This window comes from Cryptomeria japonica, chromosome 3, assembly GCF_030272615.1.
Source record: "Cryptomeria japonica chromosome 3, Sugi_1.0, whole genome shotgun sequence".
NCBI lineage: Eukaryota > Viridiplantae > Streptophyta > Pinopsida > Cupressales > Cupressaceae > Cryptomeria > Cryptomeria japonica.
Window position 1 is genome coordinate 371,440,015 of NC_081407.1, and position 19,107 is coordinate 371,459,121.

The 19,107-nt window shown below is 35.1% G+C and overlaps 1 protein-coding gene across 1 annotated transcript in view; it reads right to left on the minus strand.

Annotated features, from left to right (window-relative positions):
• Positions 1-19,107, minus strand: part of LOC131066334 (RNA pseudouridine synthase 4, mitochondrial) — a 128,086-nt gene that overhangs the window by 24,297 nt on the left and 84,682 nt on the right. Inside the window, exon 8 of the mRNA XM_058001077.1 lies at positions 10,340-10,451. Within this exon, the coding sequence (XP_057857060.1) occupies positions 10,340-10,451 (112 nt within the window). The remainder of the gene's footprint in view (positions 1-10,339; positions 10,452-19,107) is intronic.

The window sequence follows — 19,107 nt, forward strand, 5'->3', positions numbered from 1 at the left end:
CCTTGACATCCAGTTGAGAGGTTTGGAGAAAACGAAGACATTCAATATGACCTCCTACCTTGTCTATGTACTTGCCAAATGTGTTGTGTACAAAGGATTGATACGCAAGGGCGAAGTCGGGAATGGTCCAAAACAATACAGAGTTTACAAGTACTATTTGCAACCCCACCTGCACGAGATTGAACATTATAGAAGGGTGAACAATGCTTTCACCATGTACATCACAAGACTCTTGCAAGGCAGGATACATAAACGGTTGTCCAAAGAGTGTACAAAGGATTGATACGCAAGGGTGAAGTCGGGAAAGGTCCAAGACAATACAGAATTTACGAGTGCTATTCGCAACTCCACCTGCATGAGATTGAACATTATAGAAGGGTGAACAATGCTTTCACCATGTACATCACAAGACTGTTGCAAGGCAGGATACATAAACGGTTGTCCAAAGAGACAACAATACTTATAGAGAAGTACAGATCGTAGTATATCCAGTTTCCTACCTTCATATAATTAAGGATTCGGGGATCCACATCGGAACCATACAAACTTCCTGGCTATCAGATAGACAGGATGGTTCTACTTGAGGTGGTGGGATAGCTTTTGGAGTATGATTTCCTCCAAAAGGAGAAGCACAAAACAGGGATAACTTTTCTGATCACACTTGGAAAGATGATGGAGGTATGCCACAACGCAACCGTAGTAGATTCCGTCAATGAGGAGTTGGAGTTCTATCATCTTGAGATCTATAAAGGCAGAGATCAATTCGACCCATTTCAGAGAATTGTAAAGATTAAAGGAGGGAACTTATACACAAAATCGACATCGAAGACTATTGGGCCAATCTCATGGATGAGTTCGCAGTTAGAAGGAAGATGTGGTCTTGAATGATAGTGGACTTCATGAGAAAATGTAACCTCTTCTCCATTTCAGATTAGGTGCAAGATGATGGGGATCACATCCATCCGCAATATGTAAATGAGAAAGACAAGCCTATCACATCGCCTAGTTGGACACAACCTGAGTTGGTAGATTCGAATGTTTTGATGAGAAAAGTAAATGATTACTCCAAGGAATAGGTGCACAAGTATGTCAATGAGTTGAGAAAAATGAAAGTCCCCTTTACCTATGATAAGATGAGAAATGAGGACTCCTCTCTTGATGATGACGAGAGAACAATAAGCAATGTTAGGGCACATAACGATGACGAGAGTCAGGCTCCCAAAAGAAGGAAAGGTATGTTTGGAGAATCGCAAGCTAAATGCAAGGAGATTGTTAGCCAGGAGTCAAGGCAAAAGAAACATAAGTCTAATACTCCTCAATCTACCATGAGTTCCTCATCCATGAAGCAGAATGATATGACAGAGAAGGACAAAGACTCCGAACAGAGTTCCGACACAAAGATCCTACCGGAGAATAACCAAGATTTACATGCTACGACACAATCAACACCACATGATGATGATGAAGAATAGCCAGTATCTCCCATAGTTCAGCTGGAGGTCGACTTCGGCAACAATGTGGTAGATTTGACTAAAGATAAAGATACAGATGATAATATTATTTCAGCCTTGAGAGGACTGGATGAAGAACAACACCTTGAGTATGGGATGGAATTCTCTACCATTTCCGATTGGTTGTTGAGCAACATGCAAAAAAAGAAAATGATAGAGGCGCAGCTCGTAGAAGATATTGATGACTTCCTAGCTGGGGTTGGCAAAGAAAAGGAGCAGAAGAAAGCGAAGACATTCTCTAGGATTACTAGAGATGATACAGGAGAACACATTGCACAAGTGGTTGTCTTGATAGGTGATAAGACTAGAGATGTGGTTACTCCTATGGATTATCAGGTTACCATAATTGACCTTGGACCTACTACGAAGAAGCAAGAATTCCAAGAACTAGATGATACGGTCAAGGCAATTGAGGCCCAATTGGATAGGACTATTGAAAAGAAAGAGATGCTTGAAAGTGAGAACAGGAGACTCAAGGAGTACATTGAAGGGATGAATTCCCTAAGGCGTGAGGATCCTACCTTTGTCTCACCCATTGCTATTGCTCATTGATCCCCCTTTGATAATGAGGCAATGAGGAATACATATCAAGAGGTTGGAAAATGGATAGAGGATGTTTCAAAGCAAGCAAATGATTTCCTAGCTCAGTTTGCTCAAGCATTTGACAAGACAGTGATGTTGATATTCAGGATGCAGTACTTGGGAGGAGTTTGGGAAGATTTCCAACCAGTGCAAGAGAAGACTATTCCTCGCTTCAAAGTGTTGAAGTGAATTCCAATGTCCACATTGATCTAGGAGGGAGTTGTTTAGTTGGGCAATGTTTATAATTTCCATGGTTGGTATTGTTCCTTGGCCATGCGAAAGATTGTGCATGATCATGCAAAGCAAGAGTGCGTGGAGATGGAAAAATTTGTTCAAGAGATACAATCCAAGATCCTTGCATCCATTGAAGGGATATTGGGACTAGATGTCCATGCTTCCAACCGTTTTAACTTGGAAGAATTGAAAGAGAAAATGTGGTTTATTTACTTCAAGCAGTTGGAATCTTTGAGGAAGAATCAGCTAAATGACTTGGTTTCTCTCGTGAATCACATCAAAAACTTGCAGACACTTATACTAAATTGGGAGAGCATTTTATATGCTTGCTCAGATGGCTTGGATGTGATCGATTTGCCATAGGAAGGTCTACCCAGTGTTACAATGGAGGAACTCAACTCACTCTTAGCTAGATTAGTTGATTATGCAACTAGAGAGAGGGATGTAGGTCAAAATCTTCTAGAAGATTCCCTACTTGATGACTAGGTGTCATCCCATTGGACCTCCTTTTTATATTCCACTTTTTAAGTAAACCCTAATTGGGGCAACATTAGGACAGTGTTGGCATGATCTTGGCCATTGATTCTAGAATGAATCTTGGCCATCCATTTCATTTTGAACCTCTATATAAACCCATTTGACTCTCATTCGTACGAGAGATTTTTGAGAATTGTTGTCTACACACTGCAAATGTGAATATAATCATTGAAGTTTGGTGATTTTGTTTAAATTTTGTATGCATTTGTGGTTCTCAATGCCTCCAAATTAAGATTAGAATTTGTTTCAAGTATTTTAGATTGGATGAAAGAAGTGTTGAATGCATTTGAATGAAATTCGTTTAATCCATACCACTAGCTTCTTGCTGATTGTAAGTTTGCCTTGTGTGGTCAACTGGAATTTGAATTGAACTTAACTTCAATTAATGCTCGTCCATTGACATGCATTGCCTTGATGGTATTGATGTTGATGGTAGTAATTTGAACATCTCTAAATTTACCTTAGATGATTGCACTAGCTTGTGTTGAATTGTTTTTTGATGGTGAAAACTGGCCTAGTTGAATTTCATTGAATCATTCATTGCCTCTTGCATTCTAGGTCAGATAGGATTAGATTAGAACTCCTAAACCCTTATCCTTTTACATTTTATTTAAAATCTTTGTTAAAATAGATTGAGAGCTTAATTGCAAAATCATAAGTCATCTGAAATCATTGGCAAATCTGTGTCCATTCATGATAAGTTTGAAGTCATAAGAACAATTGTGTAAGTCCCCGAGTGAAAACAGCAAATCACGTCAACCATTTTTACATTGAGTTACCCTCATGTCAAGAACTCACCGTAGAAACCTTGGAATTGTCTTAGTTGATCAGACATTTAGCATTCGAGGTGATTTTGTTCAAGAGAGGGTAAAATATTTTGGTATTTTATTTTGTGTTCAATTGTGCCTAAGAAACACATCAACAGGTGGCTAGGCACTATTTTGTAAGTTGGGGGGTACTTTAGCTATGGGTATTGGTAGGGCGTACACACCAGACTGTATGGATTCTGTAGATATTGAAACATATATGTCAATAGTAGGGGTGGGGACTGAAATTATAGTCAATGATGAAAAGTCTACTAGGAATAGTTAGTATGGAGCAGATGATGGTAGATATGGACCAATATCAGTCCATTTGACAATGTAAATATTTTTCCTAATTAATACAAAGGGTTCTGCCCCTATCAAAATTACCAAAAAAAAAAGACATTTTTTACTCCTGTATCTGGTATGCATTGTTATCTGTATTATTACTTCCTGTATTTAGTTTATCAGATATAGCAGTAAACAAGAACATAACAGAACTTGCACTTTATTGAAAAGAGCAAGATTGAAGGGTGCAAGAAGAAGGTTTTACTAGTCTGAAGAGGAACTATGGCCCACTATAAGTTGGGTTGGAATCACTAAATTGTTGAATGCTTCTACCAAATTCTAAGATTCTTTTGTTCTCTATTGTCTTTCTCTAATCAATGATTTTGCAAACTCAATCCTCTATGAGGGATGTCTAATCCAGCTGATATTTGGGCTAACATTCAGTGTCCTAGAACTAGAATTGCATGTAACTGGATACAAAATCAGATACAAATATGGTATCAAATTTCAATTAGTAAATTTTCAAGGTCCCTTGAGAGAAAGAAGACTAGATAAGACAAATAGAGAAATATACATATATTCAATTGTTTATACATCTAATGGTATAGAACATAACTTCAAATATATTTACTCATCTTGTATATATAATCATAATGATTTTATATTTGAGTTTACAATACTTATTTTGTTATATAATGTTTGCGTCTTTAGTGATCTATATGTGTGTATGGACAAATTTTTATTTTTTTTGCAAATTTTGAATGTTTATACATAAAGCCTAAACCGGTTACAGCACCAAACAGCATGGTGTCATATCCACATATATTAAATACAGCTCAAATGTAGGCCCATAGATACAATATCCATGTTGTATCCAAGAGTATTGTCTCTTTATAAAGTATCCAAAACACATACATGTATCCAAACTAGGAAGGAAAATTATTTGACAACTTTTCTCAGAACCAAATAACTCCTATCATTGGTTATTGTTGCATCAGAAATTGACGGTGGGGGATGATTGTTATTCTATTGAATCTAAATAGTCTTGTGTGTGGTCATTTGGAACTTTTTTCACTTATTTAATGACTTTCCTTTGGCTAAAATGGTTTGGAGCTGTCTTCTATCTTCTTCAGTTGCTTGTTCTAGCAAAAATAGAATTGATTGGATGGATACAGTCTTCAGTTTTATTAGCAGTAATGCTCCCTTGTCCAAATTTTTTGTCCATGGCATGGTTTGTACGCTCTTCTGAAAAACTATGGTTTATTTGGACTGAGAGAAATAAGGATGTTTTCCAAAGTCATAGAAAACTGCTAACTGATCACTGAAATTGCCATTTGTATCATTTATTGGCAAGTTGGTTTGTTGGTTCATAGAAGTCAAGAAGATGTAGAGAAATTTGTCCAACATGGTCCTCCTTTTCTTGATTTTCAATTTGAAGAAGGGACTCATAAATGAACTGCTGGTGCTCACAAGGTTGTGCATGGAGAAGATGGCTTGCCTGTGCAGGTTGGTGGCTATGATGGATCTAGTTTTCCTACTAGCTTCACCCATGTTGTTGTAAACAGAGACTCCAAGTCAACCGGAAAAGAGATGGCACATGGTGATGAAGAGGTTCCAAATTCATAGTAATGACAGTCTTAACAATGATGAATTAGATGATGCTTCTACCATGTACCCTGCTGTCCCAATCAATGCTTATCCAAATTGGTGGCTGTGAGAATGTATTAATTAAGGATTAATTCTTTTTAAGATTCAAATTGAAAATTTTATCAAGCACTTTAATCAGAAGAAAGTTGACAAAGAAAATAAGAAATGCGAAATGGTATTCTGTGCTGAAGTTTGTTCATACACGTTTGATTCTAGGTTAAGGGTTTCTTTTCAATGCTTTAATATCCATATGCTTCTATGTACTTTGTTTTTCAGATTGGATGTAATTATATCATGTATTAGTCTGAATTGTGCTCCCTAGGAGCCTTCTTTGGTTGTATTGGTTCTCAGCTTCTGGTTTGAGCCATACTTAAACACACTACTCTAATATAAACAACAACAACAACAACCAAAAAAAAAAAGAAAATCAAAATCAAATGACTGGGTATTTTTCAATCCATTTCTGTTACTCAGTGGATAATTTTTTTTCATGTAATATGTGCTTGACACTATCATGGTCCATTTGAACAAAACATTAACCATCGAGCACGTATTCTCTCATTTTTCAAATGCACGTATAATCAATAGAATCTAGTCTCTTTAGGTTCAATTTTCAACTTTTGAAGGCAATCAGATGATTGTCGTCCATTACTAAAGTACAATACCAACACCTAATGCATCGCATTCTATCACAAATCGCTAAGTTGTTGAATCAGGTACGGGAACAGGTACGTGGGTATGAAACACCAGTACGGCATTAAAAATTTTGGGGGCTGCGTACGTTTATACAAAAATTATATATATATATGTATGTAGCTAAAAAATAGAATTAAGTTTAGAATGTCATATACCAATACATATGCTAAACAAAACCATTACAAATTTCAATTTTTTTTATATATTAAATATAAGGTAAAAAAACTTTTACATAAATAAACCAACAATGTCTAGGCTGTCAAGCCATGAGGAGCACACCAGTGAGAGTCAGATTACAACTTCATACATGAGAGTGCTAAGAGCATGATCAAAAAATTACAGACCGCATAGGGTGTGCACCAGGATACAGCAGTATATAATAGTATGTACCAGTATGTAACATTATATAACATAATATGACAGTATATAACAAAAAGAGGGGGAACATATGAATAAGCACATCTCAGCTGTCAAGCCACGAGGTCCACCGCATCTGGCCTTCCATTTCAAATTTCAAAACATAACATACTAATTTAAATTCAATTTTCAATATCAAAAAGATCAAACTAGAATCTCATGATAGATAAGTTATTAGTTCACTAATCAACATTGTAGGTCCTAAGAATATCGAAAAGATCAAACTAGAATCACTAAACATTTTGGAAACATTTTGTCATCTAAAAATGTGAACCCCAGAGGTACTCACAGCAGATTCATTTCAGAATCCAATTCCGGTACGTTTTGTACCTGGAATTGCCAGAAAAATCCCACGATTCAGCAACTTAGACAAATCGTTTGGAAAAATCACAGCTGTTATCACTAAGGTGGAAGATGAAGCATCCTAAGCGTGGAAGAACTACTTTTTGCTTCTTCAATTGATGCCATTTGTATCATTTATTGGCAAGAATTCAATTTCCCATTAGCCTTGGTTATTATTTATTAGTCTATGTCTAATGCTCTCAACATTGAAAAAGACTTGGTAAAGCTCTCTATACAATTTTATTAAAAGAGGTTTCTTTTTTATGGTAAGGATTTTTGTAATGTCCCCTATTGGGATTGCCCTAAATCTTGCCCTTATTATTATCAACACTGCTCGCTTCCTCTCTTTATGAATTCTGAAATTGGTTATGAAGTTCGATGCTCCCTTGAATGGATCGAATCCGATCGATTGATCTTCTTCTTGGTTTGATGCCTTCTTCAAATGATGTCTCCTTCACTTTATACTCTTCATGGACACCAAGGGTCACATCTTTTGGTTATGAAAAGATACATCTATTTGGCAAAACAGTTCCCTTTTTACTTCTTATCGATGTAAGGAAAATTTGTGATGACACCAAAGTATTAAAGAAAGATATCAATGCTAAGATTGTGAGCACCAAGCGTGCAGAATCCCTGTGACAATAAGCAGACAGTTATTTGAAAGAAATCATTGATCTTGGAATGGATAAGCTGGCAGTAGAGAAAATCTTGCAAGGTAAAGATGATACTTGGTGTCAAATGTGGAGAAAAAGTATTGAATGGAAATTTACTTTCTTGGAACAGAATGTTTAGACCAGAATTAGTTGATAAAAGAGTCTAATCAAGTCAGATCTGATATTCAGAAAGATCTGTCGAGCATTGGAGTTAATTTGAAGAAGAAAGATAAAGCAGAAGATGAAGAAGTAGAAACATTGAAAAGTGACTTTGAGAAGATGATTGAGGAGTTGTTCAATGAGCAATCGTTCAGCACAGAGAACATCACGAAGATAGCCACAATTGACTCTGGTCTGGTATATTGTGATGGTTGTCCAGCAACCTTTACAGCTAAACTGGATCATGTCAAAGGAAACAAAGCTCTCTAGAAGCTACGAACTATAAATGTCATCATCCCACAACACGGTGAGATACCAGTGGCTACCCAAGCATTCAGATAATACAAGGCCAAATGTGCAACCCACTCATCACAAGGAGAAGACTACAATGCTGACTAAGCTAACATGCCACCTCAATAGTTTATTTCATCAATGAAATTATTTTGAAACTTTTTAAGTTGTATAATGTAAAGTCTGTTTTAAAAGACTTTAAAAAATCAGTTATTCGGTTACCTTAGAAGTTTTAAGTATGTAACCAAAGACTTTACAACAATGATTATTGTTTTGATACTCGACTAAAAAGATAGGCAATAGAAATAAAATTTTGCCAATTTTAAGAAGGTTGTGAGTGTGTGCTTGCAATTTAGAATATTTAGAATAAGAAATCTATTATTGTCTATGAGACATAACTGATTTCTATATCATCATTCTTTTATGTGAGTGTGGTAATTCTTTTGGAATATTTGATCTTCTCTTGGTTGGTAAACATTTCGTTGAAGAAAATATTCATCTCTGGAGGTGATAAGTTAGCCGGTGTTCTAAGCATTGCCTTGAGAGATCCATGTATTTATAAGCATAAAATTTTCAAATGTTATCACTCTTTTGATTTGAATAAATATTTATATTCCTTTCCTACTTTCTAGTAAAAAGCATATCATCGATTTTATTTAAAAAGAAATTCAATCTTCAGAGGGAATTCTACCTCCAAAATTCAAAGAAAAGTTGATAGTCTAAGATACCAGGTACGGGCCTCGGAGCCCGGGTGTGGAGCTGGGTTGGATCCGGGTCTAGTCCGGTCCTGATGCAGCCTTGGTTTTGACCCAAAATCAGGGACTTTTTGTGCATAAGTTTTGTTTTTAAATTTAATTAACCATTTGCCTCCATCCTCGACTCTCTTGCCCTCCACCTGCAAAAGCCTCCGCATTCAAATAAAACTTATTTTTGAAGTCCTGTTTTTAATTTAATTTTTTGTGTTCACATAAAATTTAATTTATTATGTTTTAAATCAGTCATTCAGTATTTACTTTTGTTTTTTACTAAATGTTGAAATTTAATATTTTAATATATTTAAATTAAATTTAAATTATAATATATTAATTATTTATATTATAATATATTTATTATTTATATTATTATATATTATTAATATTTTAAATCAAAATTATTATTTAGTTTGTTTTGTGTTTAATTTTATTAAATGTTCAAGTATATTAGTATATTAATGTTATTTTATTATTCATTTTAAATTTATTGCTTATAATTTAAAATATGTATATATATATTAAATTATATATATTAATGAATATATATATGTATGAATGTACCCATACCCATATCGGCAACTTAGTTGATAATCATACAACTTACCCAACTGCTGGTTAAGGAATATACAGTTAGAAATATTAAGGTTATATAAAGACAAATATGTTACCCAACAAAAGTCAAACTTGTACTTCTCTACCTTAAAGTTATCTTTCTAATTTCTTGTTTAACATAAATGTTGAATTCTAGTGAAGTTTCTAGTTTGTAGTTTCATATTGCTTTAAAAAATAGCAAAATTTTCTTATTTAATTGTTTTATGTTACTTTACATTTTTTTTTCTTAAAGTTTACTATACTTTGTAATTCTCATTATAATTAATTTTTAATTTTAATAAACTAACTATTTTTTATTTTCTTACTGTTTTTTTTATTTCAAAATTTAGTAGCTTCGATTTAGAACTCAAAGCTATACTAAAGGATGGGGTAAAATAAAAATAGTTAGATTCACCACGATGAATTGATTTCTAATATTTCGAAAGTTTGTTATAATAAATAAAAATAATTATAATTTAGTTTGAGATGATGTCACTGTATATAATAATGTTAACTTTTATATATTTTATATTAATTATACAAAACATACCCAAATGAGTCAGCCAAAATTTTGAAGTTGGGTTTTCCCCGTATGAGTCTTTTACAAATATCGTCTACAAGCTTAAGTTAGTATTTGATTAACAAAGAACAACAAACAGTATGTTCACTAGAAGAAGAAACTTTTCTGCACAAAAGAATCATCAAAATGGTACTGATGTAGCAACAGTTTTCAAGAATTAAATATAATTTGTACCTTCAAAACCACAAGCGTCCACATGAAAGTCAAAAAATGAGTATATCCACAAGATTTTTCCAAGAAAAACTTTTTAACTCACCATGAACTGGAGGTCCTATCACTCGATAGTCTGTTATAGCATCTTGTCCTGAGTCTGCTCCAGAACCATCAGCAATGAGTATCCTTTCTGACTTTCCATCATCCAAAATCACCTGTGACAAATAAAACAAGTAAAGAAAACTTCACGAGGTGAGAAGAAAATGGAGCATGTGCATGTCCAACACACAACTTATACACGCATTAATATAAAACATATGAAATTCAATTTTAAAAAAATTGGAAAAAGAAAATCCCATACCAGTATGAGGAACAAATGGATGAACGTGAAAGACAAAAATTTAATAGAAGAAGAATGATTTTAACTTCAAGCCCATTATTCTCAGACAAATTCACTATACATAAAGGATTTAAATTTAATAAATTAGAGAAGCATTTATAAAAAAAATACGAAGGCATCCAGAATATAGCTACAAAATAAAATTAATGTGAAACCTTGGAATAAAAGTATATAATACATCAAAGTACATTAGATCCATTAACAATTACTATGAAATTCATTAATCTATCCACCTGCAAATTAGAAAAAGAATAGATCAATAACATCATATTCCACATGTCATTCATCAATATAATTATAAAAAAAAAAGACAACGAAACCAATACTTAAAATGAAAAATCAAAATATCACTCCAAAAAGAAGCACCCAGCTCAAAAGTAATAAATAAATAATTGCATAAAAATCTCCCCACAACTCATCATCAATGTCACCATCCCTTCTGCAGCTATTTGTCTTAAATTTGAGAAATTTTGATTCAATACCAAAAGTACAGAAATCTTACTTGCCTAGTCAGAGCATAATATTAAATTAAAATTCAACGCAGATTCAAGGAAAGAGGGAAAGCGAGTGATTTTGGACATGCTTAGTCTAACTTGATGATATCATCCAACCCAAATATTGTCAAAATAAGTCAAAATGGGATCACATGAATGATGATTATATGAGGTCATGCAATGTCATTCCTATATGTCCTAACTCAAGTTTCCTCCCTGCTCTCTCATGAGGTTATCCTATATTACCCTGAAGATATTGTAAATAGATTCATTCTAAAATGGAGGTCTATTCATGGTTGTAATTTCTCCATCTGGCATCCACTCATGGTATAACTCTCATGCAGACTTTCTTTTTACCATTTGGGTTTGGTGATTTTTAAATAAGTTTGATTCCACACATAGGTAGGAAGCGTGACTTGCAGATTGCAAACTGCACCACTACATATAAAGAACATAAGGCAAAATAGTATTTATACAAGAAACATAAGCACCTACCTCTACTCTGTTATACTTCTAGTATAAGCATAAACATGAGCAGTATTAATTCATAAATTCAAGTAAAAATGCAAATTGTACACAAATCCAGATAGCACAAATGGTTTTATTTTTGAAGTTATCGAGGATAACATAAGTAGTAATTCTTTTACTTTTGAAGTCACTAAGGAAAGGGTAAAACTATTGCTTTTAGTTCTGAAGTTTTTGATGATGATTTTTCAAATTTGCATGATTTTGATCCAAGCTCACTCCATAATTCACAACCATAGAAGATGACAGGTGTAATCAGGAAAGAATGCTGCTTCATTTTATCCCAATTCCAGAGACATCTTTCTACTTGTTTTCTAAAGTGTAAAAGACTTTCCAGCATCCATATATTCTGTGAGATTTTGCCAAGATCAAGAGGCAATGGAAAGCACAAAAATAAGAGAGAACAAAATAGATGATAGAAATAAATTGTATTCCATCAAGATGAAAATACCGATCAACTGGATCATCAAGCGATACATACAATGAATATGAGCTTGCTTATATAGGCAAGGCTATATGGATATGTGAGCACACAAACATGACATGTGGCTCAATAAGAAACAAGGGTAGGTAGGAAATAGGTGTGGGTAGGTAGGAGAAACATTATAATATTCCACATGAGGTGGATCACCCACTAAATGTGGAGTGTAACAACAAGATCAACACCATAAAAGGTGGAAATTCTCCTACACACACTATCCCAATGTGGCACAAACACCCAAGTGTCTCATACCCAAACTACTATGAAATGCATGTACCCAAGTAAACTTAAGTAAGGTGTAATAATATCCAAGATGAATAATTATTTACACCAACATATTCTTTCAATACAAAGATTTCAATTCACTGATTGTATAAGATCAAGTCTAGGGTGTTTGTCAAGAAGAACGTGCTCTAAAAGGCATTTGTAGAAAGAAACTATAGGTTAAGTTGTTTTCTTGGATTTGATAACCATGATTTAAGTTTTATCAAAATTTAACATTGGATCTGAATTATTGTCAAATACATGTAAAACGGAAAACCATTAGTTGGTATTTAAAGTTCCACAAGGTGATTAGCCAGTTGTACAACATTGTTGATATATGGTGTAATGTCCCCCTTGGGGATTTATCAGCAATCAGTCCTAAGACAGCAATTCCAACTTAAAGTGAGAATGGTAATCTATCAATAAATAGAATTCTATCAAAACTGAAGATATTGTATTACAATATTTAATTTAAAAATACTAGAACTAGTTCGTGAGACAGTACTTATATTGATAGCTTTCCTTGATTTGACAATGGATTTATGCTGATAATCTTCTCCAATCCTTAATGGAGAGGGTTGATTTCTGTTACCGGTTTGACTGTAAAAGCCTGCAACAATGGAGGTGCTATTCCTGATGCAAATCCTTTTAACATGCAACCTCTTATGCCACTAGCAAATGATGCTCAAGAGAGCTGATCCGCTAAGGCTACAAGTAGAAGACCAATGCCACAATTGATGCTTCAGTGGAATGAATTTGTTCCTTATTAAATATCTTGCAAGATATGAATGGATGCAACCCTTGCTTGGGAAGAGACACATCCTTGTCTTAGACGCAGCATGCAAGATAATATCAATTATTGTCTTTTAGAACCAATGACACCCCTTACTTCAAATCCGATCATACCTCTTCATGAATGAATCTCTGTTTGTTAATGTTTGTGCCTTTCCATGATCGCTGTTTTTATTAATGTTTTGCCTAATGAGTCATACCTTAGAATCTGACTTAATCATTCTTATTAATGACTTAATCATTCAAGGCAAGGCATCTTCAAATTGCTCGATCTTTCACATCTGTAATCTGCTCATATCTTGAGAATAGTTGCTGCTTTAGTATATGTATAGACTTTACAATATCAGTGTTGTTCTTTAGCCTTGATCCATTCACCTGATAAGAAGTAAACAGTGCTATTAAGGAAGTCTTTTCTAAACTTCTAAGCCCTTTGTGCCTTCATATTAAGCACCTTGTTGTAATGTCTCCTTTGTTAGATTTGCTGATTCATACTTATGTTCATGTTGTGAATTGCTTCTCTTACTTGCTGACCAAAGCGTATCCCTTTTACTGTAGTATACTTCCATTTAATTGTTTCACCTTAGTACTCTTATATGCTGATCCTTAATGAGATTATCACCACCTTAATCATGAATGCAGTCAACTGTTCATAAAGTCGACACTGTCTGATATTGACTGTCTGCATATTGAGATTGAGTTCGCTGTGTTGTGTAGACACTGCATGGTGAGAACGCTGGAACAGCATACACTCGAGATAGATCTGTAGGATGTAATAATTGCCATCTTCTGATAACAGATTCTACTTTATATGTTTCTAATGGAATCGCACCTGTCCAACATAGGATAATCGCTTCTCTGTCATCATTATTGACTTGGGTACTTAGGAAGTCGACCATAATCTTCTGCACAGTTGTAATGTCCCCATGCATACCACTAAGAACAACGATGTTACTGCCTGTGACTTAATAACAGGTTTGATCTGATCTGATCGATGGTGTTCCCCATGGATGCTTTTGATTCCTTTCCTTTATATCTTTCCATGTGAGGGTAAGGTCACACCTCTTCATCATGTATGTCCTTTAGCAAGAGACACACCCTTTCACCATTAGCACCCTTTGAAAGAGTGCAACTCTTCATTATATCTACCCTTTCAATGGGACACAACCTTGCAAAATCAGACCTGTACTCCTTATTTAAATCAGATCTGTACTTCTGATTCCCTAATTATCCCCCTTCAAATGAGTTCTCCTCTCCCCTTTTATACCTCATATTTGGGGGAGTCACAACTTATCATTTCATGCCTTTTGATCATTCATTAACTCTAATCAATTTTTAATTATATTTAATTATATTCTTTTATATTTTAATTTAATTTTTATTTTTATTCTTTTGTATTTTAATTTTATTATTATTATTTATTAAATTATAGTTCAAAGTAGGGACATGACATATGGTGATAATTTAATGCTTCAGTTGTTCAGATTGCTCCTAATGCAACTTGTCTCCTCTAAGTGATTTCTAAGCTGTTTGTGACTATTCCAAAGAGGATAGTGAATAGAGGAAAACTTTATTTAACACCAATATTGTAATGTATTTCTTCTGACCAACCTTGGTTGGTGTTGAGTTTGGAAATGACTAATGCATATAATCTGTAAAATATTGGTCTAAAATCATGGGAGCTTCTAATCCTTCCATACATAAAGTCTCCTTGACAATGTCCAAAGCTTCTTCTGAAAACAACAAAGAAAACAAAGATATCTTTTTGTCAGAACACATTTGCAATTATTACAGTTGTGAGAACATGATGAGAAGTACTCTGTTAGCTTTTTAAGACGACTTGCCATTCAACTCTTAGTTTGTTGTCATCTCATTATTGACTTGTTTTTTGTAAGATAGCAAATAAATCGCTCATATTTAAAACCTTGTAAAATCCTTAGGTGAAAAAGAACATTAGGATATATGTCGAGCCCAAAGGCTCTAATACTTTGGATGTTAGTACTTAGTATAATGGGTATTGTAATGTCCCCAAATTATAAATACCCAAATTTTTGCCCTAGATCACAATTTTTAATTGATCAAAGTAGGTTTAGAGATACCTTTCACTTTGATTGAGGTCCTGCAAACAAGTTAGGAATCATTTAGAATCATAATTCGTAAAACAGATCTCTTTAATTAGAAATCAACAAGCATATATCAGAATTATAATTCCAATCACAAGATTGCTTAAATTAGTTTGAGAAGGCTCAACCATAGAAGAGCTAAGATAGGGTGCCCTAGAAATCCTTTACTCTAAGCCCAAGGTTAGGACCGTATTCTCCTTGGCCCCATGTGGTCCTTAACAGATGGTCCTCAACCATCTTTACGAGGTTCCATACCTAGTGAGGAATCTATAACTGTTCCCCTCAATTTTGCCCCTTCTATCCTACTTCACATGATTGAGCATTCTTAATGCATTTATTTGCCATGACAGAGAGCATGAGGAGCATTCACAATAGGGTTCCATGGAAATCCATCCTTTCTAAACCCAAAGGCAGTACCCTTTGTACCCCTTTGGCCCATGGGACTCCCCGGTCTTATACCATGAGGTAGTGTACCTAGAAGATGACCCTAACACAGTTCCCCTAGTTGTAATTCCCCAATTTCTCTACCATGGCTGGTTACGGCAGTCAGACAGTATAAATATGCATAACATCTTATATCCTAATCACATATTTCCTATGTCCATATACTAAACCAATCATAGATAGTAACACACCATGAATCAGCAATATATCTATTATGCTATGTCAGGTAATCATAAACAGCAATGCATAGTAATTCAGAAGTATGCAGATATACACAGAATCGTTATAAATACCATTGTAGTATGCTTGTCAGATGATACACAGAGTTATTATGCAAAGAACTATTATTATACTATGTATGGAAATCCATACCACAACCAATATATGAATTGCACTTGTAAGTATTATTGCTTTCCTTGTCATTTGATTTTCTTGTTATTCCTTCAATGCTGATGAAGTCATATTATACCCCTCCATCGGGTCTATAGAGTGGTGTCATTCCTATAGAGTCATGACCCATGGGAGGGTCATGTTGGTTTATTTGCCCATCACACCTCCTCTCATTTAATCCTCCTTTGATTTGAGTTTGTTAATCACTATATCGGTTAGAGCTGGGTTACCCATTCATTAATGCTTAATCGTCCCATTGGTCAAAGGAGAATCGCTGTTCCCAGAGGAGAGAGAGGGCAATTCACAAGGCAGCGCTCAGTGGTTACAAATCTGTTCGGGGTGGTGATTACGGGCTGCGGCAAACAGTCTTATGATTAAGAAATTGTGAAAGTGAGACAATTTCTAATTAAAAACTGTTGAATCTGGTTGGGGTCATAACAGGTAGTTATATGACGATATACCCATATGTTTGTCACATACTATTGGAAATAAGCCGCACCCAAACCAAAGATGGACCAACCACAAAAGAGTCAATAGCTCAGTGGTAGAGCACTCTAACAACAAATGGAAAGTCCTAGGTTCAAGTCCTAGCTAGTCCATGAGCAGTAACTCAACATGGTATCAAAGCCAAGCCAAGCTAGGAGCCCCAAGCACCTATAGTGTGGCTTAAGGAGGGGGAGTTGGAAATAACTTACACCCAAAGGAAAGATGGGCTAACCACAAAAAGGCCAGCAGCTCAGTGACAACACTCCATCAGCAAATGGAAGGTCCTAGGTTTGAGTCCTAGCTGGTTCATGAGCAGCAGCCTAGCACATACGATTGTGATTCTACTTTCTTATATTGAGTACAATGCGATTTGAATTCTCTTTGTTACACTCTCCAATTCTTCAACATTTCATGTTCTACATTACGTGTTGTGAGTATTCATTGTCTACTACTTTTGCAAAATATTGCACTCAACACTAACATATTTTAAGAACCTCAGGTTCTTTAACATGTGGTTCTTTATATTCTTAGCAACTAGTGAAAACATTTCAACAATGAGGGTAGTTTGGTCAAGCCAAGTATTGCATTACGAGTCAGCTTTTCTAGAGAAGAGCTCTAAACTCCACATACAGGTAGTTTAAAGACTTCGTCTCTAGTATATCTATAGAATCCTGAGTTGTTCAAAAGAGAGGAAGCTTGAATGGAAAAAGGAAGTTGTATAGTTTATGTAATGTCCCCTTCCTAGGTGACAGGTAGTTGAGCAGGGATTGGCCTATCATTGGGTTCCCGTAGCCTAATCGAATGGAGAGGGGACCCATACTGAGGCTTGTGGAGTTACGCATGGGCTTTATAGGCCATTTTGGATGTTCAGTTTGTTCCTATTTTTTTAGGAGGGATCCCTTTTTTAAGGGAATGATTGAGAGTAGGTTCCGGGGTGTCTACAGACCTTTCCAGATGATTTGCAACTATCTCCTATTTTTTAGGGGGGACTGCCAGTTGACTGGTTCACCACCAGGAGGACTGGGGAGTCAAGCAGGAGCCCTTACGTGCATTTTCAGTTGATTGGAGACAGTCTCCTAACTTTTCGGAGAATCCCTATTTCCTAAGAGGACATTGTCAGTTCACTTGCTATATTTGGACATCACCAAGATGGCACATGCATCATCAGTTTTCAGTTTGGGGGAGGCCAGGTGATGGAATTTGAATAGATTAAATGTTACAGTTTGACTTTAATATTTAATAAAAAGAAATAAAGTTAAATGATTATAATATCACTTTATAATAATTTAATAAAGTATCCTAATATTATAATAAAGGGAACCACCTTGGGCCATGATGGTTAGGGGACATGACTTTGTTTTTAAACAACTTAAAATAATAAAATGAAGCCTAGGAGAAAAGGTACGTCCAGGATAGGGGAGAATTAATAATCAAATAAATTTCATAAAGTATCTTTTAAGTGGCAAAGAGAATATCCAAAAGGGATCGAACTTTTGGAGGGAAGAGGAAAAAAGGTAAAAAGTTAATTTGGGCTTTCATTTCATTCATTCATAAAGTTATTTTTTGGAGAGCAGCAGCTGTGTGCAGAAGAAATTCTCAGATCTACTGTGGAGGACGAAAACCCTTCATAGTTTGGTGGTCCACGGGTGTGAGAGATCATCCAAGGGATATTATTCTTCAGTTTGGGACAGGTTATCAGCCATTAAATTGCAGAAAAAGAGGATTTAATTGGCTGGTTGCAGAGAATAGCAGCGATCAGCACCTTCTTGGAGCAGTACAGGGACAGTCGTTTACAGATTGGGCCTTCTAGAGGTCAAAGCTACTAAAAAATTGCAGTATCTCAGCCAGCCATACCATTTTGTGGACATGGGCTTCAAACCCTAGGCACGTACATTGGGTTTCTAATAGGTTTTGGAGCTGATCTATCATTTGTATTAGCTGGGAATTGCAAATCAGATATGGAGCAGAATTTTGAAGTTCTGTTGAGCTGAAAAAAGACAATTTGTTATTCCAGACTTGTATCAGACCTTTGCATCCAATTTGGGGTACTTACAACAGCCTCTTATATCCATTTCGCCCTCTATTTACGTTAAATGTTTTCATATCAGCAATTTCTTTAGATCAGCAGTCATTAAAACTATTGCAAAATCAAGAAAACATAAAAAATCACAAAAAATCAGAAAACACCAAAACAGCCCAAAAAACAAACCTCTTATCTCGCTGGTCAAAGACAAATCAGAAAACCAAAAATCAGAAATTTTGGATCAGATTCAGCTTGGGATATTTCAGTTTATGCATGATGTTTGAAAAGGAGAACTAGGGTTTTTAAAGTGGCCCTTAATCAAGAGAGTAATATATGGCATCTTATCATATACATGGATTCCTTGCTGGGGTGCTTTTTCATTGCATTGAACAATTACTTCGTGTAAATCTCCGAATATGTGCTCAAAGATTCAGGGCTAAAGAGCTAGATGT